The sequence below is a fragment of the Rhipicephalus sanguineus genome, chromosome 10 (assembly GCF_013339695.2).
Source record: "Rhipicephalus sanguineus isolate Rsan-2018 chromosome 10, BIME_Rsan_1.4, whole genome shotgun sequence".
NCBI lineage: Eukaryota > Metazoa > Arthropoda > Arachnida > Ixodida > Ixodidae > Rhipicephalus > Rhipicephalus sanguineus.
This window is the reverse complement of record NC_051185.1, coordinates 264095-290430: the sequence shown is the minus strand read 5'-3', so window position 1 is coordinate 290430 and position 26336 is coordinate 264095. Positions and strand designations below refer to the sequence as shown.

Below are 26336 nucleotides of genomic sequence, written 5' to 3'. Positions count from 1 at the left end.
CTGTCGCCTCAGAGTCGGCCATTGCGAAATTCGTAGGCAAAACTACACTGTCAGAAATTAAGGCGTGGCGCATAATGTAGTGAATTGAATTATTTGTTTTTTTTACACCAGAACATGCCTAGTTGAAGATATTTTCATGCTATTAAGGGATATAGATGTTCTCCTCCATGCCGGATTTCTGGAGAATTCCCTGATAGAAACACATGTACTTCCCAAAGCGAACAATGCGGTCAGTGTTGTAGTTCCCATCCTGCACAACATTGAAACTACGTGGTTAGATTCGGAAGCTGCAAGGTACAGCATTTTTGAAAGCAAACTTCGTACAAATCAGTTCAGCGTTTGCCAGAGTTGTGTTTGTGAGAGAATCCCCAGTGGGCATTGATTGAACAGCATTAAACTAGTCCTGTCCCATTTGTTTTCCTGATTTCACATTTGCATTCCAAGCAAAAGTAAATGCATATATTTTATCAGTCCCTGAAGTGCTGTGTTGTATTTCTCAGTGGTTATATTGACTGACTCCTTCTCTGTTCATGCTACTTAGACAGTACTGAATTAATCGAACTTGCACACAACTCTTGCATGTCAGCACAATGATGCCCACCTTGTTGGAGTGTTTTGAGCGTCAGTCTACAGAGGATTAGCATTAGCTGAGCCAGCGGACACCCTAGTTGCAGCATCAAAGGATGGCCCAGTCATGAAAGTTCTAAGGCCCTATTGATGCAGTAGTCCTGCACTACTTCTGAAATTTTGTATTATAGATAAACATGACAAATCTTCCTTCCTAAAAGGTGAAGTTTGCATGGCACACCGCATGGTGCTGCGGAGAATAATTATGTTTCATTATTCAAAATGTGAACGTATACCTTCGCTAAACTTTAATTTACAAATTCTGGTATCGTTCCTTCACCTTGGTGCTGCTATTCTAATGAAGCTTAAATCCCACAACTCTAAATTATAGAAGTGCGCAGGTATGCAAAAAATAAGACTTCTATTAACTCCTCTTCGACAACTTGAGCTTTAGCTTACCCTAGCTGTTCGGTGTCCGTTCCGTTACTGCAACAAGGACAAAAGTGATGCCATAGTTAGCATTATGGGGGAATCAATGTTTCTGATGTATAATAAAATAAAGAACACTCTTCGTGATTTTTAATTTAATTGCGACGTTCGTAATAGACTAAGCAATTGAGATTCAAGTCGTTCATTATGAATATGCTATAACGGACAATAACTATGACTCTTTTACCGTAATTTTTAGTGAAACTTCATTTGTCGCATTTATCATCAATTCTTTCTCCCTCTCTATTCTATTTTTCTCATTATTTATTGCTTGTCAACTTCTATTGCCGCACTATTCATTGCAAATACCCTATGAAACCATCTCCCTGGACTGAACTAACCACCCAAGCTTGACGGCATAGACGCGACCTAGGTCTTTAGGCAATCCTGTCTTTCCTCGTTCCGGACAATCCTAGTACATTCGAAGACCTGGTGGTTACGTGCACTCAGATATTGGGTTCTTCGTCAAATATCAGGTGGCATTGCTTGGGTGCTTTTCGTTTCTCTTCCTCACCTGATGTCACTTTACTAACTATTAGCTAATGTTTCTTTCTTCTTCTGCCAGGTGTCCTTGCGCTGACTGCTTCGCTCACACTACTAACATCTGTAAAACGGCGTATATTGCGCAGTGGCCCCTACAGCATTCCAATGGACCTAGGAACGGCCACTGGGGGTCTAATCCGCAAGAATAATACGAAGACACTCTTAGGAGGACTGTAGAAATTGAACTCTGGCTTGCAGAGAATCACAGACAAATAACTCCAGTGATAAAAAGAATTACTTCCTTTGATATGAGAATGCAGGGGCGGGTATTTATTGCAACAAGACTAAATGGTCGTCTGAAGTACGGCAACAATTCAAGCAATCCTTAAACTTGTAGCATATATATTTCTTCAGTGGTTATATTGAGTGTCCTTCTCTGTGTTGCCTTGGCAGTACGAAAGTCATCCAACTGCCTAACAGAACTTTGTGCTTTAGGGCCCGGTTCTGTATATCTTGTACGTTTGTTCTGGGTCTCACTCTGCCGTAACATTGAACGAAACGTTGGACATACTGGAGACAGCATCAATTGAATTCAAAGTCATTACGATTAAGAAATTCTCATCATATCATTGTGCAGAATATGGTGCTGCATCAGTGACAAGTTTCATTGACTAAACGGCGTTGTTAAATTGCCGAAGTAAATATTCATTCAGCCAGGTGTAGCTTCGGTACTTCCCATGAATGTTGTTATTCACATAACGCAAAAGTCACACAAGACTTATTAGAATTTCACACCCACAAAAATCAAAGCTAAATACTTCTCACTTCTTTCTAAACCTTGGGGTTCAATTACTTTTTTCGTGTTGTTGACGTTAGGGCGTCGACCCTGTGTTCATGGAAAAAGGGCACATGTGGAGCGATATTTAACTTTGCGTGCAAATTAAAGAAAGGGCCGTGTTAATATTAGGTGTCTTTAATATTAAAAAGGAATATCTACTGCGGACTATTTTATTATGATGTTGGGATTCGTAGAAGACCAGTGTAGGACCGCCATCAAAACCGGACGCACGGTTCTTTTTTTTTTTTTGTTTACTTGGTGCGGCCAACTTGGGGGGCCACGCTGGTGGGGGTGCTTCGAAGTGCCTGTGCGGCGCCACGAAAGGTATTTAGACTCCGGAGATGGGTGAGCCCATCGGGTTCCTTGTCGCGCCCGGGACAAAGCACCGCGGCCCCACTCGCGGGCGGTGGCAGGAAGGGTTGGAAACGCTGTCGTAATGACCTCCCTGATTGCTCAGCGATGCATTTCGGCGGCGCATGAGTGGGCCGCCTCCGGGCCCGCCGTGTTTGCCGTTCGCGCGCTTCGCGGGCGCCACCCAAGGAGGTACGGGACCGGGCGGCCTGCTTTTTGTGCATCGCGCGGTCGCCGGAGGCATTCGTCATGTGTGGCGTGCATCAGGTGTCTCTAAGAGCGGACAGGCTCTTGACGCTAGAATGCCTGAACGGCGAGGAGCGGGCCCGCGTCGTGGGGCATCGGACGCCCGGTCGGCATCTTTGACAATTGTTTGCGCGCTGCCCTCCCTTCGGCGTGGTATCCATTTCCGCACTTTGCTTTACAGTCTAGTTCGGTAAAATCGCTGGATCGGGAGCTGGAAAACTAGCTTATAAGTGGTGCCACGTGCCACGTTTTGCGCGCAGGGGGAGGCAACGAAGTGGCCCGAGGGTGGTCGGGGCACCCACAAGACAGGCGGTCTGCCGTTCCTTCAGCAGGGTGTTTGACATGCCACCAGGGACGTTATCCTTAACGACGTCTTTTCTATTCTTATCACTGCGCGCGTGCATTTAGCTCTAGACACGTGTCGCGTCAGCTGAGTCTGCCCTGGCCACAACAACTTTACTTTGTTTTTGTTTGCCTCTTGTATGTGTGTTGCTTGGGGCGAGGAGCATGAGCCCGCATAGGTGTAAGGAGGCCGTGCCCTTGTCACGAATTCGTTGATTTGCTGCATGCACCGCCCAATTACAGGGCAAACAGGCGGCTATTCGCCGGCAGTAATGTAAAGGCGGGGCATCAGGGTAATAAAAAGCGGCCCCGGTGTTCCGTCTCCTGTTCTGAACCGGGCTTAAGGTGTTAGGCACCGTCGGCTCTGCCGAATATCGTAGGGTCGCCCTACAGACGGTTCGTTTCCAGTGTTCGTTTTTATTTATTTCTTTGTGACATTTATGCCTGTAATTCTTCTGTAAGTCTGTAAATATAAGTTGTCTTTATTTTCCTCTCAACTTCTCCAGCGTATCTTATTCTTCAAGCGATCAGCGAATCCAACGTTAATTCCTCCCACTTCGTTTATACCACCTCGAGTGGTGCGTCTCGGGCGCCGAGTGTGGAGTGTGGTTTCTCATCTTCAAAAGAACCTGAACTTTACTACCAGCTTCTAGTCATGATCTTGGGATTCGTAGAAGACCAGCTGAAGGAGAAAAATTGGCCGCGTATCTGCGTGCTTCGCTGCAAATGTCGTGTAAAGACGATAGAAGAGGCGCTGCGTGAGATATGAACGCCATCTGGCAATACGTCGGGAAACGTGAATGCTGTGTTGCGGACTGGCAGTCCCGGCGCAGCAGCAGGCAAGACCGGCGGTGACCAACGCGACCGGCGGGGACGCCAGCCAGCCCGAACACGCGGTTTGGCGCGAAGCGCCGCAGCAGAAGAAACCTCCGCACTCAACGAGTACTCTCCACACACTCTTTTATATTCACGTCGCCTGGGTAAAGCAGGAATGCCAGAGCGGCGCCCCATGGCACTCGTACAAAAACGCGCATCAAGGCACCCTACTCGTACAGTGCAATACTGAACTGAAACCGAAACACAACAATCAGCTCGCGCAGAGGGCACGGTGGAAGCCAAGTTTCGGCGCAGTCGCATTTTCAGCGCAGCTTAAGAAACTAGGGTCTCTAGAATTACGTATCTATGTATTTTCTATTAAAGGAACACACCACCTAATACTTATCTAGTGATGTTGCGCCTCAGATATGCGTAATGTTTGCTTTTTGATCAACCATGTAGACAAGTATGAACCTAGTGAGCCGTTCACGATGGCCGGCCCTTGTGCAAGGGGTTCAACTTTGGCCGAGTGGCTGAATCGAGGGACGTGCCGACAAACAGAAAGACAGACAGAAAGACAGACAGACCAAAATTTCTGCGTTTAAGTTTCCCAAGAAAGACTATCGTCTTTAATAAGCTGGTTTTTTCTTAACGCTGCATGAAGGGACCATAATCTCTCCTGTGTATTCATGTCATACAAACCATTCTTCTAGCAATTTTAAATGTAAAGCATTTCTTAGCGAACCTCACGCACTTTGGCCGTTTCTATCTATCTATCTATCTATCTATCTATCTATCTATCTATCTATCTATCTATCTATCTATCTATCTATCTATCTATCTATCTATCTATCTATCTATCTATCTATCTATCTAGCCGCCTACGTCTGGGCGTTCTGCCGGTCGTCTCCATAACCTGTAATTTACCGGAATTAGCACAGCAGAGGATCAGTGTATGGCGAACACGATTCAGTGGCCATGACATGAATAACGCAACATACCTGTCGCGTACGTCATGAAACCCTTTCTCTCAGTCACGTGTGGCACATACCCGCATATCAGAGTTCATGTTATGCGGGTATGTGCCACCGGTGATACAGAGTCTCAACCATCACGGTAATGGCGAACACACACACTGACACGCAAGGAAAGTGATAATAATAATAATTGTTGGGGTTTTATGTCCCAAAACCACGATGGGATTATAAGAGATGCCATAGCGAAGGGTTTCGGAAATTTTGACCATGTGGTGTTCTTTAACGGGCACCGAGATCGCACAGTACATGGGCATCTAGCATTTTGCCTCCATCGAAATGCGACCGTCGTGGCCGGAATCGAACCCGCGACCTCCGGGTCAACAGCCGAGCACCGTAACCGCTACACCACCGCGGCCGGCGCAAGGAAAGTGAGGGAGCTGAAGACAGAACACCCCTGGAAGACGGCCAACTACCATCCACTCGTCCACGTGGTCTGCAACGTGGACTACGTGGATTACAAGAAAATCGGCGTTATTGCTTCTCTACAATAAATCTGCCGAGAGAACCAGGCCTTTCACCATTACCGGTGATTTCAACATTGACTTAACAAGACCCATCCACGCCTGGCCCTTATACCGCGCGTGAAAGACGTCTGGGATGTGTGCAGGGCATCAAAAGACATCGCTGCCACGTCCTGGACAGGAGGCATCATAGATCATTTCATATTAACAGGCATCCAGGACTTCTACCAGCTGCACTATACCTTGCACTTCACTACACTTAGAACCCTCGCAGCCGCGATCACGAACAGATCCGATAACAAGTCCAGTCCAGCTGCCGGTGCTCACTGATCACGGTGATGATGACCTTTTTCAAGAACTGTCAAAAACCCCTCCTACACCTACACACAGGTTCGTGAAACGTGCGTGCGTTCTCCGTCATAACGGACAAGTATAAGCATAACAACTGTAACACAGCTGTAACAACTGTGAATGTAATGCACGTGCAGTGCGCTTGCGCGTGCGACTTGGCTGCGTACCATATATCTAGGGAAACTTTCCTAAATGAAGCTCAGTTGCGATTAACGCCTGTCCTGTGCATATGTGTTCCTTCTTGGTCCTGTTCGGATTCGCGCTATCGAATATTGAAGAATATAAGGACGATATATTAGCTTACCGCGTCTGGTGTTGGTAACACTCATGTTGCTGTTGGCATCGCTAATGAACTGTGAACAATTGGTTATAGAATACACATGCGGCTCTTCAACATATGAGCGTGCGTATACCCATTCCACATTTCTCTAGCGTCATTCTGTAACGTTTCGCCCCCTCAATGTGGAAAATTACGCCACCGTCACCATCCCGTCCATGCTTCGCATAACATCGATTCCCACGGTACGTGGGATCTGCCGAATTTTCAGTTAACAAAACGGCCGCATGCGCACCATGACAGTGTCATGTAAATGATCCCGTACATGACATGCAAAATATGATTCGCATGTTATGACCTGTCATTTATGTTCGTCATACAGTCACACTGCGCAATACCAATTTTGGTGTATATCAAACGAGCGAAACAGCCGTGAGTGCACCATGAGCGTGGAATGTAAATCACGCCATACATGACAAGCATGTCATGGTTTTCATGTTACAACTTGTCACTTATGTTCGTCATACAGCCGCGTCGCGCATTACCATCTTTTTCTTTTCTATCTGTCTTTTCGTTTTTACTTCTTCACAACTTCTACTGGCACACGTTTCATGGCCGATTCCCGTGAGCCACACTGCCACGACTCAAGCAAACAGCCCAGCTGGACGCGAGACGCTCCTGGCTTTGGTCTTTCCGCAGAGCCTTTCTGCTTTCGAAGGCATCGTAGTATGGCGCACTTTTAGGGGCGAAGCTCCTTAGGCGGCACCCGTTCGTTCCTCGTAGTCGTAGTCGTAGTAGTCGTAGTGCGTAACCAGTCTTGCGCTTTGACCTCCAAGGTGGTGCCGGTGGGAGATTTTTCCTGTGCGTTGTTGAGCAATAAAAAATTCGCAGCGTGCGCGTTAACTAAAAGCCGAATTCTTCTGTCTCTCATTCCCCATTAGCAGCCATTGGCATGTTCCAGTAGGAAACGTTAGTAGAAGTGTAAGTGTTAGCTAAAAGCCGACTTCTTCTGTCTCTCATTCCCATTAGCAGCCATTGTTTACCTCCAAGGTAGTGCCTGGTGAGATTTCTCCTGTGCGTGATTAAACAATAAAAATTTTGTTCAAAACGCCGTAGATTGATGAAATAAACCAAAGAAAGACGCCAGATGTTTTCTAAAAGCAAAACGAAAGAACGCCAGATGTTTCTATAGCAAAACGAAAAGACGCCAGCTGCTTAACGAAAGACGCCAGATGTTTTCTAAAGCAATGGCTTTCTAAACAATGAAAATTCACAGCGTACATGTAAAATTAAGGTGAGCTGCAAGTCGTCATAACTCATCGAACCTTTAGTATAAACGCGCCCGATCTCACGTCGGTGATGATGTGCTGGGCAGAATTCACGGAAGATTCACGGTTTACCGATGAACCTCCGCAGCTTCGCCCACTCATCATCATTCACTCCGTGGATATGCTGTGATTTTGTTTCCTTGCACATCACGAGTGGCTACAGAAAAGGGCCACATATTCGTGCGTGTCGTCTCAAGGGCAGTTTTCAAATGGAAAGAAAATGTAGCAGCGTTGTGTTATAGGAAACACGCACCAGCTCCTCCGTGATCTGCGTACCACCAGCGGTAAATCGTAAACATAAATAGCTCGCCGTTATTTTGCCGGCGCATATATGGTGCGTAGTTGAGTTGTTTAACATAGCGCACTGGGGAGCGAGGGGTCGCTGGTTCCAATCTCCGGTTGGGTACTTCAGAATTTTAGGGGCGAAGCTCCTTATAGCGAGACCTGGTCGGTTGTCGATCGTCGATCCATCCGGCGTACCCCGTAGTGTTCCCTTATCGTACAATAGAGGGCTCTGTGCCGTAGAGATGCATGCAAACTGCAGTTGGGTGACGATATACTAGATGGCGCTGTAGGCATTTCGTGCCGTCATCTCCATTTCTCGTCTTGTTTCCGAGAGGACGCTGTCCCATAGACATGCGTACAATATGGCAGTTGGGTGAAGGTACGCTAGATGGCGTTGGCGGTGCAGCTGCTCTCCGATTGTCTGCTGCGCGGGCTGCGCGGGGATCTCTCATTCCCCGGATCGTCGCCGTACGAGTTCGCTTTCCGGATCGTGCTGCTTGGCGGACCATGGACGACGAGGAGCGCCGGGTGCGGAAGGCCGCTGCGGCTCGTGCTCGTCGGCAGGATCCCCAGGTGCAAGCTCGAGAGGCCGCCTCGAAGCGAGAGCGGCGCCAGGTGGATCCCTAGACGGTGCGCGCCAAGGAGGCCGCTGCGAAACGTGCGCAGCGAGACGCGGATCCGGAGACGTCGAGGGCTCGTGCTACGGCTGCAAAACGTACGCAGCGAGAAGCAGACCCGTGACTGCGAGAGCGGGAAGCGGCTGCGAAATGTGCGCAGCGAGATTACTGCTGGGCGAAACCACTGAAGATTTCAGGGTGTAACCATGATTGCTTCAGGAGCTTCGCCCCAAACTCTTCATTATTCACCCCGTGGATATGCTGTGATTTTGTTTGGACGGTGTATTTTTCTAGTGCCAAGCGGTATTGTTTCTTTGCTTTTTTGTCGTTCTTTTTGGATGCGAAGCATGTTTTGCTCGGGGTTGTGTCCGGTGGCGGTGCTGGCGTCCTCACTCCACTGCGCATGCACCTACTCTCTCTCCCGCTCTCCTCCTTTACGCAGGTTTTCAGTCTCCTTATCTCCTCTCCGACCCCTCTCTGCAGCCGCTGCGCAGCCTCTCCTCCCACGTGATGAAGCCGCGCCGCATCCAAATACATCCTGTAACCCACTCTCTCATCTCCCTCCCCCATTTCATCTGTATATACGAGCGTGCGCTCGGTCGGCTTCCGTCATTCTCGCTTGGCCCCCGTTCAGGTGAGTTGTAACATCAATGTCGGCGCCACTCGTTCACTCGGCGCTAACGAAAAGCAATGCTCAAACACAACGTAATGATAACACAAACACTAAATACCAACATCACACGTTAACGGAAACGCCGAGTGAACGTAACGGAAAGTTGGTGTGCGCCCGCAATGCTGCTTCGCGTCCCCTTATATTTACCTTGAGTGGGAGATGGTGTAATTTTTCCCTTGCTGATTTTATACTGCTATATATATTACGTATATATTCTTTCCTCCCAGAAAGAGGTCTTCATTTTCGATGGCTTCTTTTCACACTAATGGTGACCCTACACACGCTTTTTTGCGTAGTGGCGTTAATAGCGTTTCAGGGGCCCTAGTGGCGGCCACTGGGGAATAATGCACGTGAATAATCAATCGGCAATGAAGACGGGAAGGGGATAGCAACGCCAAACTTCCGGTGTATCACCTATGTAAGAGATTTCTGCAGAGGCCTCATTTAGTCTATCTTGACCTGGAAAGCGTTTGCGGGCTCCTAAATTGCGAACACTTTGAATACTCCACCGGTGAATATAGGCTAGTACTTGTTCCTCATCTTGAATATGTTAAAAGCTTTTATTCCGTATGGGCTTGAGCCTGTATGCTTCATAGGTACTGAAAAGTTTATCCCCTGCTGTCACCACCTCGGTGCACCTATGCTCACAAGTCCCTGATAGTCACTATCGCCCCAGAGTCGACCACTGTGACAATCGTAGGCACACCTACACAGTCAGAAATTAAGGCGTGGCTCATAACGTAGTGAATTGATTTATTTGTTTTTTACACCTAAACGCGCTTAGTTCAAGATATTTTCATACTTTTAAGTGAGGTAGATGTTCTCCTCCATGTGTGGATTTCTGGAGAATTCCCTGATAGAAACACATGTACTTCCAGAAGCGAACAATGCGGTCAGTGTAATGATTGCCATGCTGTAGACCATTGAAACTACGTGGTTAGATTTCGGAAGCTGCACGGTACGGCATTTTTAAAAGAAAACTGCGTACAAATCAGTGCAGTGTTTACCATTCTTGCATTTCTTTGTGACAGAAGGCCGAGTGGGCATTGATTGAACAGCATTAAACTAGTCGCGTCCCATTTGCTTTCCTGATTTCACATTTGTATTCCAAGCAAAGGTAAAGGCATATATTTTAGCTATCCGTGAAGTGCTGTGTTGTATTTCTCAGTGGTTATATTGACTAACTCCTTGTCTCTTTGTGCTACTTAGACAGTACTGATATAATCGAACTGGCCCACAAATCTTCATGCAGATCAGCACAATAATGCACGCCTTGTTCGTGTGTTTTGGGCGTCAGTTTACAGCGGATCAGCATTAACCGAGCCAGCGGACACCCTAGTTGCAGCATCAGTGAACGGCCTAGTCATGAAAAATGTAAGGACTAATTGGTGCAATAGTCTTGCACGATTTTGAAATTTTCTATTATAGATCAACATGCCAAATCTTCCTTCCTAAAAGGTGATGTTTCCATGGCACAACGCATGGTGCTGCCGAGAATAATTATGTTTCAATATTCAAACTGTCACCGAATACCACCGCTAAACTTTAATTTACAAATTCTGGTCTCGTTCCTTCTCCTTAGATCTGCTATTGTAATGAAGGTGAAATCCCACAACTCTCAATTATAGAATTGTGCAGCTATGCAAAAAATCAGACTTCTGCAAACCCATCCTCGACAACTTGAGCTTCAGCTTACCCTGGCTGTTCGGGCTCCGTTGCGTTACTGCAACAAGGACAAAAGTGATGCCATAGTTAGCATTATGAGGGAATCAAAGCTTCTGATGTATATTAAAATAAATAACTCGTTTAGTGATTTTAATGTAATTACGACGTACGTCATAGACTAAGTAATTCAGATTCAAGTCGTTGATTATTAATATACTATAACGGACAAAAAGCACCACTCTTATAGCGTTTTTTATTGGAAGTCCGTTTTTGGCATTCATCATCAATTCTTTCTCCCTTCCTATTCTATTTTTCTCAATATTTATTGCTTGGCAACTTCTGCTACCGCATTATTCATTTCAAATACCCGGATAGACCATCTCCCTGGACGAAACTAACCACCCAACCTTGACGGCATGGACGCGACCCATGTCGTTAGGAGATCCGCCCGTTGCTCTTTCCGGACAACCGTAGAGCTTTCGAGGACGTGGTGGTTACGTGCACTGAGTTTAGGGGTTATTGGTCAAATATCAAGTGTCATTGCTTGGGTGCTTTTCGTTTCTTTTCCTCTCCTGATCTCATTTTACTAATATTAGCTAATGTTTCTTTCTTCTTCTGCCAGGTGTCCTTGCGCTGACTGCTTCGCTCAAACTACTAACAGCTCTAAAAAGGCGTATTATTGCGCAATGGCAGCTACAGCGTTCCAATGAATCTAGGGACAGCCACTGGGGGGCTTATCCGCATGAATATTCCGAAGACACTTTAGTAGAACTCTGGAAATTGAACTCTGGCTTTCAGAGAATCACGCACAAATAATTCCAGTGATAGCGAGAATTGCTTTCCTTTGATATGCGAATACAGGGGCGGGCATTTATTCGACTAGACTAAAATAGTGGTCTTAAGCACGGCAACAATTCAAGCAATCCTTAAACATGTAACATATATATTTCTACAGTAGTTATATTGAATGACTTCTCTGTTTGTGTTGCCTTGACAGTACGAAAGTCATCGAACGGCCTTTAATGTTTTTGTGCCCAGTCATCTATATCTTGTTAGTTTCTTTCGGGTCTCACTCTGCCGTAGCATTGAACGAAACGTTGGGCATACTGGAGACATCATCAATTGAATTCCAAGTACTTAGGATTCAACAACTCTCATCATATAATTCTACTGTGCGATTTCCAAAATCTTATGTTTAAGAGGAACTAGTGAGATCTTCCATTCTGAAAAGTAAAGGTTTTAAGCATATTAAGTTTTCCTGACGCAGAATATGGTGCTTCACTAGTGACAAGTTTCATTGTCTAAATTGCGTTGTTATATAGCGGAAGTAAATTTTCATTCGGCCAAGTATAGTTTTGGTACTTCCCATAAATGTTGTTATTGTCATTTCCCAAAAATCATAGAACACTTATTAGGATTTCAAACGTATAAAAATCAAAGCTAAATACTTCAAACTTCTTTCTTATACTTGGGGGTCACTTACTTTTCTGGAGTTGTTGACGTTAGGGTCGTCGACTCTGCGTTCCTGGAACAACGGCACACGCGGAGCGATATTTACCTTGCGAGCAAAGGAAAGAACGTGCTGTGGTAATATTAGGTGCCTTGAAAATAAAATAGGAATATCTACTACGAACTATATTAATATGATTTTGGGATTCGTAGAAGACGAGGTTAAAGAGATTAAGCTGGTTTTTTTATTAACGGTACATGAAGGAACCAATATCTCTCCTCTATACTCGTGTTACAATCCATCTTTCTAGCAGTTTTTCTTTTATCTCTGTCTCCTCGTTTTTACTTCATGACAACTTCTACTGCCACACTTTTCATGACCGATCCCCGTGAGCCACTGGGGTTCTTCGATTTTCCATTTTCTGGCAGCCAGCGGGCTGCCAGAAACCAGCCAGCGGGTTCCGTTTCTGACAGGAAATGACGTTACATCACGTGGCCTAAAAACTTCTGGCAACCAGAAAGTGGTCGGGAGAAGTAAAATAGAATTTTGGGCTCGCGGCTGGGCGGCTCACAACTGCGGCGTCTGCTGCAACATGCTAGCACAAATTTTGTTAGCGACGATCGCTGGGCCTTGCTGCGCGCTCGCAGGCGTCACCAAACCGTTGTGTGCGAGGATGAAAATGTCGAATATCTCGTTGTGTGTCTGCTCATAAGCAGACTGCAACGAGAAGAACGGCATAGAGTTCCAATGTGTGTTGAGGACGTCGTGCTGGCGTATATGGACTTTGAATTTAAAAAGTTATTCCGACTGTTTAGAATTACTTGTGCAGCCCTGCTTGAGCAGCATGAAGCTTCGGCATTTTATCCTGAAGGCCTCCGAGGACGACCGAAGATTTCGGCCGAAAAGACGCTTCTTGTCGCACTGGCCGAGAGCCGCCAAGGATCCCGAGGCCTCTGCATTCCGCGGAGTCCACGTAAAGATGGTCGCGAGCACTCATCATCCCTTTTGGCGTCTGCTAGCCAGAAAACGGCCAGAGAGCCGCCAGACCAAAATCATCCTGGCGAGTTCTGGCGACCCGCGGGTCGCCAGATGCAGCCAGAGAGCGAAAAACGAATGCCCACCGGAAGCGCGCGCGCGGTGGGCGGAGCAACCCGAGAAAAAACGAATGCGTTCTGGCTGTCTGGCAGCCCGCGGGTAGCCAGATGTAGCCAGAAGTGGAAAATCGAATAGGCCCACTACTTCAATACTCGACCGGTGAATATAGTACTTGTTCCTCATCTTGTATGTGTTAAATCTGTTATCCCGTATGGACTTGAGTTTGTATGCTTCATGGGTACTGAAAACTTTACTCCTTGCTGCCACCATCTCCGTGTACCTATGCTCACAAGTCTCTGATAGCCACTGTCGCCTCAGAGTCGGTCATTGTGAAATTCGTAGGCACAACTGCACTGTCAGAAGTTAAGGCGTGGCGCATAATGTTGTGAATTGACTGATTTGTATTCTTTAGACCTTAATGCGTTTAGTTGAAGGTATTTTCATGCTATTAAGGGATATAGATGTTCTCCTCCATGCCGGATTTCTGGAGAATTCCCGGATAGAAACACATGTACTTCCCAAAGCGAGCAATGCGGTCAGTGTAATGATTCTCATCCTGGAGAACATTTAAACTACGTGATTAGATTTCGGAACCTACAAGGTACAGCATTTTAGAAAGAAAACGGCGTACAAATCAGTTCAGTGTTTGCCAGACTTGCTTTTCTTTGTGATAGAAGGCCGAGTGGGCATTGATTGAACAGCATTAAACTAGTTCTGTACCATTTGATTTCCTGATTTCACATCTACATTCCAAGCAAAGGTAAATGCATATACTTTAGCAATCCGGGAACGGCTATGTTGTATTTTTCAGTCGTTATAGTGACTGACTTCTTTTCTGTTCGTGTTGCTTGGACAGTACTGAATTAATCGAACTGACCCACAAAACTTCATGCACAATGATGCCCGTCTTGTTCGTGTGTTTTCGGCGTCAGTCCACGGCGGATTAGCCCTAACCGAGCCAGCGGGCACCCTTGTTGCAGCATCAATGAAGGTCTCGGTCATGAAGGTTTTAAGGCGCTATTGATGCAGTAGTCTTGCACGATTTGTGAAATTTTGTAATATAGATCAAAATGCCAAATCTTCCTTCCTAAGAGGTGACGTTTCCATGGCACACCGGCATGGTGCTGCCGAGAATAATTATCTTCGTTATTCAAACTGTCACCGAATACCATCGCTAAACTCTAATTTACAAATTCTGGTCGCGTTCCTTCACCTCAGTTCTGCTATTGTAAAGAAGCCTAAATCCCACAACCATAAATAATAGAATTGCGCAGGTATGCAAAAAATAAAACTTCTTTCAGCCCCTGTTCGACAACTTCAGCTTCAGCTTACCCTTGCGCTTCTTCCGGCTTTTGGGTCTCCGTTGCGTTACTGCAACAAGGACAAAAGTGATGCCATGATTAACATTATGAGGGAATCAAAGTTTCCTATGTATTTGAAAATAAAGAACACGTTTAGTGATTTTTATTGTAATTGCGGCATTCGTAATAGACTAAGTAATGGAGATTCAAGTCTTTAAGTATTATTATACTTTACCGGAGAAAAACTATCACTCTTATACCGTTCTTTATTGAAAGTGCATTTTTTGCATTGATCATCAATTTCTTCTCCCTCCTGTTCTATTTTTCTCATTATTTATTGCTTGTAAACTTCTGCTGCCGCACTATTCATTGCAAATACCCGGAGAGATGATTTCCCTGGACTAAACTAACCACTGAAGCTTGACGGCATGGACGCGACCCAGGTCTTTAGGCGATCCGGCCGTTGCTCGTTCCGGACAACCCTAGTGCTTTCGAGAATGTGGTGGTTACGTGCACTCAGTTTATGGGCTTTTGGTCGAATATCAAGTGGCACTGCTTGGGTGCTTTTCGTTTCTTTTCCTCCCCTGATCTTATTTTAGTAATATTAGCTAATGTTTCTTTCTTCTTCTGCCAGGTGTCCTTGCTCTGACTTCTTCACTCACTCTAACATCTCTAAGAAGGTGTATTATTGCGCAATGCCATCTACAGCATTCTAATGAACGTACGGACGGCCACTGGGTGGCTAATGCGCATGAATTATCTGAGGGCAATTTAGGAGAACTGTTGAAATCGAACTTTGGCTTCCAGAGAGCCACGAACAAATAATTCTATTGATAGCGAGAATTGCTTTCATTTGATATGAGTTTGCACGGCAGGGCATTTATTCAACAAGACTAAAATGGTCGTCTTAAGTAGGGCAACAATTCAAGCAATCCTTAAACTTCTAACACATATATTTCTGCAGTGGTTCTATTCAGTGACTTGTCTGCGTTTCCTTGACAGTACGAAAGTCATCCAACTGCCTAACAAAGGCTTTGTGCTTTTGTGCCCGGTCATATATGCCTTGTTAGTTTGTTCTGGGTGTCGCTTTGCCTTAACATTGAACGAGGCGGTGGACAAACTTGCGAAAATATCAATTGAATTCAAATTCCTTAGGATTGAAAAACTCTTGTTATATAATACTATCATACATTTCCGAAAATCTTATATTTAGGAGGAACATGCGAGATCTTCCATTCTGAAAAGTAAGGGCTTTAGCATATTAGGTTTCACTGACACAATACATGACTAAACTGCGTTGTAAATAGCGTCAGTGAATTTTCATAGTTTCATAGTTTTGGCACTTCCCATAAATGTTGTTACGGCCATCAACCAAAATTCCTGGAACAGTTATTTATAGATTATCGCACGTATAAAAAACTAAGGCAGCTTCGCCTTATGGGTGCGAAGCCGGAAGGAAGGGCGTTGCTGTGCGGCATTTGTTTCTCTTAATTTTTTCTCTTTCCTTCTTCATCTGCCTCTTTCTTTTTCTCTCATCTGTTTTTTCTGTCATTTTTCTGTGTTTACTTCTATTTCTTTCTTTCTCTCTCTCTTTTCTTATTTCTCTTTCTTTCCTATCTTTGTCTCACTCTCTCTCTCTCTCTATTTCTCGCTTGCTTCCTTTTTCTTTGATTTTTTCTTTTTCATTTCTTTCTCTGCATTTTGCTCTTTGTCATTCTTTATATGCTATGCTTCACTCTCTCCTTCTTTCCCTCCTCCTCACCTTAACATCTCTCGTACTGTCCCTCGCTTCCCATGTCTATCCCCTTGCTATACTATTCTTTACAAGGCTATGCTATGTACTGTCAACGCGCCTGGATAGGCGAGTGGTTATGACGCTCGCACTCGGATCGTGGGCGCGCGCGTTCGAATCTTGCCACCTCATGATGTATTGCTTTGGCCAATGTTTTCTGTTTCTCTCTCTTCTTCTTTCTTTCTATCTCTTTGTACTCTCACCCATCAGTGTTGTTACAGGGCACGCTGGATAATCGGCGCACATGCGTTGGGAGCGAAGCAGAAGATTAAGCAGAGGACTGAGAGGAAGAAACGGATGAAGAGAGTGCGTGACAACTCATGATGATGACAGTTTCAGTGCGCCCTACGGGGCGCAACTAACAGTTTAAGAGCTCCGCTCTTAAAACCACAGCCCAGTTATTCAAACCGCCTTTTGAAGAACCTCGGGTTCAGCTTACTCTTTTGCTGTTGTTGACGTTACGCTCGTCGTCTTTGCGGTCCTGGAACAAGGGCAGATGTAAACCATATTTCATTTTGAGAACAAATAAAAGAAACTGCCCTGTTAAAAGCAGGTGCATTTAAAATAAAACAGAAATATCTAACACGGCCTATTTATGTATAATCCTCAACATCGTAACAGATCAGTTGAAAGAGAGTAAATGTTTTATTATTAACAATACATGAAGAAACCAAAATTGCTCCTATACAATCGTGTATTACAAACCATCCTTCTAGCAGTTTTTCCTGTCTATCCGTCTTTTCGTTTTTATTTCTTCACAACTTCTACTGCCGCATGATCCATGGCCGACCCCTGAGCCATATTGCCACGACCTGCATAGGCCACATATGTTTCCGTTTGTGTTGAGAAGCCAGAAGTGGGCTGTTATTCGGCAGTATTAAACTAGTCGTTTTACCTTTGTCTGCCCGACGTACAAAAATATTCCTTTCAGAAGTAATCACAAATATGCTCCCATTATGCAATCTCTGAACATATATTTCTTGGGTTATATTCATTGACTCCTTAATGACTGACTCCCAAAATCATCGAACAGCCTCACAAACCAATGAAAAGCCAATAGCCTCACAGGCTAACGCCCTCTCAATAGCTGCCGAGCCGGCGCGTGGTTAAGATGCTCATATGCCGACCCGAAAGACACGCGTTCCTTTCCCCCGCGGTGGTCGCAATTCGATGGAGGTAAGTTTGGAGGCCCGTTTGCTGGTCGAAGCAGCGCACGGTAAAGAGACCATTTAGCCGAAATTATACGGAGGCCTTCACTACCCTTGTGCCTCATGTTTATATCATGGTTATGACAGATAAAAAGCACCAAATTTATTATTATGCCAAACCAATTACGTCTTGTTCACTTGGTTTGAGTGCGAGGGCACGCTGGATTGTCATTAGGCTAAGCGAGGCGATGGACGTTTTGGCGGTATCATCAAGTGGAGGATCAGTTTTGAAGGTTATAAGACCTTCTACAGACAGTCCTTTTGCACGATTTCAAAAACATTGTATTCAAGAGGAACACCGAAACATATCATCCCTAAGAGTAATAATTTTTCCCACCTTAGCTTTTCTTGGCACAGGACATGGTGCTAGACACGGAATGTTGCAGTCTCAATAAATAGACCCTGTTTCAAATATAATTACTAAAATTTAATGCGCCAAGTCTGGTTTCTCTATTTTCCCTCACTGTGAATATTGTAATCTACGAGAATCCCTAGAAATCATACTTTGAGAATTGCGCAGCTAAAAAAAAAAGAGAAAAGACTTGTCGAAAGCCTTGTTCAAAACCATGGGTTTGAGCTTACGTTGTTGTGGTTGTTACATTGGTTGTGGCCGTCGCAATGGGACTCCTGCAATAGACACATGTGATGTCATATTCAATTTTACAAGCGAATCGCGCAGGCTGTCGTGTTTATGCTATAAATCTTTTAATAAAACAAAATAAACTGAACTGGTTTGGCTACTTCCACAGTGTTATTATTTTTACGCTTAGGTATGCTAAACTGTGGCGCGAGATATGTTTAGTGAAAAGGGGGAAGGAATAAAATAAAGAACGGCGCTTCACTATCACTTCCTCGTCTTCTTCAGGAAATTTGCATCGCGTTACAGTCAAGCATACCTAAGAAATGTAAGCACCAACTCGCCCAAAATGAAGCCTTTTTGTTAATATTGTTATCAATAAGAAACCATAGAAAACATCTTTCGAGAATTTCGCAAGTTTAAAAACCAAAGGATAAGACTTCTGTTAAGTCGTCTTGAAAAACTTGTGTTTTAACTTTCCTTCTTGGGCTTGTTAAATTAGCTGTGGTCGCCGTCACGGCGGCCCAGGTGCAGAGTTGTGTGATGCAATATTGAAATTTCCGAGCGAATCGTGAGGCCTTCCCAAGCAATATTATACTTGTCCCTTTTTCTAAAAAAAAAGGACAGACTAAACTGGGATAATTAAACTGCGTGGCCAAATACAATTCCTAAATTTTTGTTTGGGCAGGTCTAGTTGCACAACTCTCCCTCGTTGTTATTGTAGCTTACGAAAAACCAAAGAACAGCTATTTAGATATTCTTGCAGGTGTAACACCCAAACGAAAGGCTGAATTTTAGAATAAAATAAATTTAATGAATATTGCAGCTGGTTATCAGCGCTTTGTCTCGTACTTCGTGTGTTTTCGCTTTTTTTCGCTGTCCATGTCACGCTGTAACGAAATGAATACAGCTTCCCCACACTGCCCCAATATAACAAAATTCAGCAGAGGCTGCATCCTGTACTGATCGCCTGACGAGTCCTCTGTTTCTGACATGTTTAAGAGCCGAATGTTTGCAGTTCATGCGTTGAGACTCTTTTACAGCGAAAGCTGTTATGACATCACAATAAGAGATGTTTCTTGCGCTGTAATTCGCCACCGCTGGCACCGCCGTCGCTGCTGTCGGTTTCCGTACCCCCTATCGCGCGAAATAAATAAAATTAAGCAAATATATCCACGATTCAACAGGGTTCGATCCTGAGCCCTTTGCGTGGCGGCCCAGTATTCTTCCTCAGACCATGCCGGTGCTTGTAACTGTTTTGCAAAAAGACCCTATACGTTTTCATGTCGGGGAGGAACCTCGTTAACATATATGTATTTAAAACCGGCAAACCAGTACTGGTTTTCATTACGGCTGTGTTAAACAAAGAAACGAGGCCTGGAAAGTCTCTTCGTATCCTCATTATTATATATATTATGGCGTGGTAGAAGAGTAAAATAGCAACCAGGCGTCACACAACGCGAATCCCGCAATGATTGGATCGCTGAATGCTTCCAACCCAATACAAAGGGCTCAGCAATATTTCTTAGTCTCCATCAGGCACAGCATTTACAAAGTGCACGTAATGTTTGCAGGTGTGTAGAGAGTATTATGGTTCTCCGCAGCCTGACGAAAAATGGCATGGTGCGTGCTTCCCTACATCATAAAATTATAATCTATAGCGTAAGGGGCACCTCGCAAGACCACTTGTATTGTTTGGCGAAGAAGCGCAGAAGCCCCCCCCCCCCCCGATCTATTTCCTCAGGGCCTTAGTAATGTGTTTTCCGTCTCTCTTTTTCACAAGTAAACCCATGTTATACAGCATGTGTAGGAGAGTGAACTACCGACCGGGCGTCACACAATGCGAATTAGGTGACTAGTGGGTAATTTGAAGCTTCCCACTAGGGCCGTGCGAATAGTGAAATTTAGAACCAAATCGAATACGAATCGAATTGTTGTCATACAGAATGGAATGCGATTACGTATCGAATACTAGTTGAATAGCTTTCGAATAGTAAAGCAACCATTTTCAACACAGCCCTTGGATTCTGCAACTTCTTTAATTTCAAACATTCACAAACTTTAACAAAGCAACCATTGCTGTTACATTTAACCTACAAAACATACCACAATTATGCAAACTGAAGTAAGCTTGGATACTGTTGCGACTACAGCCTACGAGGTATTTTTGAACTCTATAGTGAATACAGCGATTCTACTTCATCATTCCAAGTGGTAGTTTGTTCCCAGCTTTTAAGTATTATTAAGACCTTAAAATTAAATAATATTTCATTAACTAGCATCATGAATCCATCATAATGGTAGTGGATTGAGGACAAATTCGCTTCGGCGATGCTGAAGTTCAAAGCGAAAATTTCTTCATCCGGCGATTATTAAAGCTTCGACAGTCCCGTAAAAGCTTGACCTGCAGGTATCTTCGTAATTCACTAAATAAAACAACAAAATGGCCCTTCGCTCTTCCACCAACGTATTGTTCCTTTGATGTATCCCCGTTGGTGCTGATAATTCGAAAATTACTCGAAAAATATTCGCTAGCTCGAATATGCGCTATTCGACTCGTTATTAGAAATTTTAGAATATTCGCACAATCCTACTACCAACCCATTACCTTGAGCTCACCCATAATTCTTTATCGTCATGTGCCGCCGCATCAAGAAAGTGCACATGATGACTTACAGATGATTGAGGCTTACGTTGATTTTTCGTAGAATGACAAATTATGGCTTAGAGAGTATTTCCCAACTTCAGAAAAATTATGAATCATGGCGTAGTAGGTACCTTGCCAGTGTACTTGTATTAACAGCCTGAAGGGAGCTCACAACGGGATCTAGAAAGGCAGCTCTTCCAGCTTTCGCTGTTACTCTGCTGCACCTTCCGCGCAGGCTTGATATTTATTTCCTGCTCATCTATTTTTAGTAAGTGTTTAGTTTGCTGAGTTGACTCGACCCCGTGCGCTTCGGAGGTTTAGAATTTTTCTCCTGGGCAGGTGAAATCTTCATGCCCCAATGTTCAGGGGTCTCTGTCGATCAGGTTACTCACTGAGGCGGTCATGGTGACATTTTCAATAATAATAATAATAATAATAATAATAATAATAATAATAATAATAATAATAATAATAATAATAATAATAATAATAATAATAAAATCCGGCAGATCCCACGCCTTATGAGAATCGGTTTCAGTCGAAGTAGTCAGCGAGTAGTTCTATGTTGAATTTTTTACTTTGAGTTAAGCGTTAAGAGGTTGATCAACGTGTTTTTGTAAGTGTAGTAGTTGAATGTACATCGTGGACTTACCAGGCACGTCGACAACAATGCCGTTTAAAGGGTAACGTATGGCCTGACGTAACGTAAGCACTCATTTCAGGGCACATGTATACGTCAGTATTATCGAAACAAAGTGCCCTTTAAGGTGCGATGATGTGATTATTGTACGTAACTTTGGTTAGCGTATTTCTCCGGTGTCGAGCAACGCTTCAATATAGCTTGCTGAATAAAAGGAATAGAAATATAATGTTTATTAGACTGCTATCAAAGCGGAGCCAACACTGTAACCACATACGTTCACCTGACGTGGCGCCTTTATCGCACGAGTGCATATGTATGTCTACTGCTTCGTTATAAAATTAGATAGCCAGCGCCACAACCACAACTGACGTTGCACCGACATTACGCCGGCATATAGCGTTTTTCCAAAGCAGTTTCTAGACCTGGCATGGCTCTGTGGTTGAATAATTGTGACTGCCACGCAGAATACTTCTGTTCGATCCCTCCTGGGATGCTAATTTTTATTCTTTGCATTCGTCGGGTCAACGCCGCCAATGTCGGCGTTTTGAATTACCAATGTCTGTGTTCGCTGTTTCTGGGTAGATATAAACTGTCAATCACCTGTGGCGCATTTCCGGATATCCCGGCCGTGGTAAATAGGTGCCACACGTGTCTGGAGGAAAGGGTTTGACGACGTACCCGACAGCATTTTCACGTTATTCCTGTCATGACGAGACAGTCATATTCGTCAAATCTTCTTACCCTCCCATGACAGTTTTGGTCTACACCGAGTTAAGCAGGCGATCACGAGAGCACCCAGACGTAGGTGGCTAGACAGACAGACAGACAGACAGACAGACAGACAGACAGACAGACAGACAGACAGACAGACAGACAGACAGACAGACAGACAGACAGACAGACAGACAGACAGACAGACAGACAGACAGACAGACAGACAGACAGACAGACAGACAGACAGACAGATAGATAGATAGATAGATAGATAGATAGATAGATAGATAGATAGATAGATAGATAGATAGATAGATAGATAGATAGATAGATAGATAGATAGATAGATAGATAGATAGATAGATAGATAGATAGATAGATAGATAGATAGATAGATAGATAGATAGAAACGCTAAAGGGCCTTGGGTTTGCTAAGAAATGTTACGCCTTTAATAATAATATTAGGATCTCGGCTTTTATATCGAAAAACCACCATATGATTACAAATGAGAACAGACAATAATGCCAAAGGAAATATAGGGAATGTTATTCGCTGTAATTAAGATAAGGTGTGAAGAAAGTAAAGTTCACAATAAGATAACTTGCCGCCGGCAGGGACCGAACCTGCGACCTTCGAATAACGCGTCCGATGCTCTGCCACTCAGCTACGGCGGCGGTCATCCTCCCATCCACTTTGTAGGGTATATATGTGCATTTAAACCTAAGAGTGTTAGTCAGCGCCAGTCGCAGCCATGGCGGCCAGTGCGAACACTCTTTTTCATGCCTGTTGGCGTCACGCGGCACGTGATCTTTTTAGAAGCTGACAGCTGACCAATATCCCTTGCGAAGAACCTGAAGGCATCAAGTCTGTTAGAACGAGACCTTCGCTATGAATGAAGGAAAGACGATGACTTTTAAGGCTCATTTCTTAGTTAGACATAATATTAATGAGAACTAACAGGTTCGGTTCCTGTCGGTGGCAAGTTATCTCTTCGTCCACTTTACTTTCTTCACACTTTATCCTAATTACAACGAATAACATCTCCGATAGTTTCTTTGGCATTATTATCTGTTAGTTCTCATTAATATTGTATCTAACTAAGAAACGAGCCCTTAAAAGTCATCGTCTTTCCTTCATATGATTATAAGGACGCCGAAGTGGAGGTATTCGGAACTTTCGTCCATCCGGTGTTCTTTAACGTGCACTGACATCGCACAATACACGGACCTTTAGCATTTCGCCTCCATCGAAACGCGACTGCCGTGCCCGGGATCGAGCCCGTGACCTTCGGGTCAGCAGCCGAGCACTGTAACCGCTGCGCCACCGTGGCGGACTAAGACATTTTCAGGCCCACTTAGACCGCCAGGAATGAAGGTATGCCCTCTAGTATACGAACTGATGCGAGTGCTTCTCGGCCACGGCATTGTGTTCAGTTTTGGTCGAGGCACGTTTGTGCCTCGTGTTTGTGCTCATGATGCACGTTTGTGCCTCATGTTCATATCATGGTTATAACAGATAAAAAGAACGAAATTTACTATTATGCCAAGCCATTTACGCCTTGTTCGTTTGGTTTGAGTGCGAGGCCACACTGGATTTGCATTAGGCTAAGCGAGGCGATGAACGCTATGGCGGGATCATCAAATAGAGGATTAGTTTTGAAGGTTACAAGACCTTCTGCAGACAGTCCATTTGCACGATTTCAAAAATATTGTGTTCAAGAGGGACACCGAAACATATTATCCCTAAGAGTAATGATTTTTCCCACCTGCACATGACGTGGTGCTAGACACGCGAAGTTGTAGTCTCAATAAATAGACCCTGTTGTCGAATAGAATTACTAAAGTTTAAAGCGCTAAGTCTGGTTTCGCTACTTTTCCTCATTGTAAATATTGTAATCTACGAGAATCCCTAGAACACATCTTTTGAGAATTGCGCAGATAAACAAAATATGGGAAAAGAGTTCTTGAAAGCCTTGATGAAATCTATGGGTTTGAGCTTACGTTGTTGTGGTTGTTGCATTGGTTGTGGCCGTCGCACTGGTGCTCCTGCAATAGACACATGTGATGTCATATTCAATTTTACAAGCGAATCGTGCAGGGTGCCGTGTCGATGCTCTAAATCCTTTAATAAAACAGAATAAACTAAACTGGTTGGGCTATTTCCACAGTGTTATCAGTGTTATGCGTTAGGTATGCTTGACTGTGGCGCGAAATATATTTAGTGAAAAAAAAGGGGGGGGGGGGATGGAATAAAATGAAGAACGGCGCTTCACTATCTCTTCCTCGTCTTCTACAAGAAAATGTGTTTCGCGTTACAGTCAAGCATACCTAAGAAATGTAAGCACCAACTCGCCCGAAATGATGCCTTTTTGTTAATATTGTTATCAATAAGAAACCATAGAAAATATCTTTCAAGAATTTCGCCCAAGTTTAAAAACCAAAGGATAAAACTTCTGTTAAGTCGTCTTGAAAAACATGGGTTTTAACTTTCTTTCTTGGGCTTGTTCAATTAGCTGTGGTCGTCGTCACGGCGGCCCAGGTGCAGAGTTGTGTGATGCAATATTGAAATTTCCGAGCGAATCGAGGAGTCTTCCTTAGCAATATTATAATTGTCTCTTTTTCTAAAAAAAGGACATACTAAACTGGGATAATTAAACTGCGTGGCCAAATGCAATTAGTAAATTTTTGTTTGGGTACGTCTAGTTTCACTACACTCCCTCGTTGTTATTGTAGCTAACGAAAAACCAAAGAACAGTTCTTTAGATATTCTTGCAGGTGTAACACCGAAACGAAAGGGCTGAATTTTAGAATAAAATAAATTTAATGAATATTCCAGTTGGTTATCAGCGCTCTGTCTCGTACTTCGTGTGTTCTCGCTTTTTTTCGTTGTCCATGTCACGTTGTAACAAAATGAATAGAGCTTCCCCACACTGCCACAATATAACAGGTGTAAGACAATTCAGCAGAGGGGGCATGCTGTACTGATATCCTGACGAGTCCTCTGTTTCTGACATGTTTAAGAGCCCAACGTTTGCAATTCATGCGTTGAGACTCTTTTGCAGCGAAGGCTGTAATGACCATCAACAACATCAGCTGTTTTTTGTGCTGTAGTTGTTCCGCCACCGCTGGCACCGCCGCCGCTGCTGTCGGTTTACGTACCATCCTATCGGGCGAAATAAATAAAATTAAGCAAATATATCCACGATTCAAACAGGGTCGCGATCCTGAACCCTTTGCATGGCGGCCCAGTAGTCTTCCTCAGAGCCATGCCGGTGCCTTGTAACTGTTTTGCAAAAAGACCCTATACGTTTTCATGTCGGGGAGTAAACATCGTTAACAATATGTATTTAAACCGTCAAACCAGTACTGGTTTTCATTACGTTGTGTCAAACAAAGAAACGAGCCCTTAAAAGTCATCGTCTTTCCTTCATATGATTATGAGGACGCCGAAATGGAGGGCTTAGGAACTTTCGCCCATCCGGTGTTCTTTAACGTGCACTGACATCGCACAATACGCGGGCCTTAGCATTTCGCCTCCATCGAAACGCGACTGCGGGCCCGGGATTGAGCCCGTGACCTTCGGGTCAGCAGCCGAGCACTGTAGCCGCTACGACACCGTGGCGGACTAAGACATTTTCAGGCACACTTAGACCGCCAGGAAAGAAGGCATGCCCTCTAATATACGGATTTGGTGCGAGTGCCTCTCGGCCACGGCATTGTGTTCAGTTTTGGTCGAGCCACTGAGGGATGTGGATGTTCGCCACGGTGTCGCATTTTCTGAGAAGGTATTGAAGCACACACATGTTGTTCCTGAGCGAGTGAACGCGTCCATATCAAAGTTCCTACCTGCCTGTCGTTCAAGCTGCCTGCTGAGAGCTCAACGATTTCAAGTATTAGACGTTAAAGGAAGATGCAGTGTTCACGCCGTGAAGCTTGAGCTACCGTATGTAACAGATCTTGCGCATACGCTGAACCTCCGGATCACCGTTCGGAAACAATGGCTTGAAAAATACGTGAACATGTGGGTGCTGCTATCAAAAAACATTGGCAAAAGCATTCAATATATTTTTTTCTAACCTTTCG

At 44.4% G+C, this 26336-nt stretch overlaps 1 protein-coding gene across 1 annotated transcript in view; it reads right to left on the bottom strand.

The window, feature by feature from the left end:
- Positions 1–1041: 1041 nt before the first annotated feature.
- LOC119372287 (uncharacterized) overlaps positions 1042–26336 on the bottom strand; it is a gene marked incomplete at its 3' end in the record, with an annotated part of 27087 nt that continues 1792 nt past the window's right edge. Inside the window, 7 exon segments of the mRNA XM_049419824.1 lie at positions 1042–1053; positions 10858–10884; positions 12310–12351; positions 14704–14742; positions 16904–16945; positions 18255–18299; positions 24255–24299. Coding sequence (XP_049275781.1) covers positions 1042–1053; positions 10858–10884; positions 12310–12351; positions 14704–14742; positions 16904–16945; positions 18255–18299; positions 24255–24299 — 252 coding nt within the window.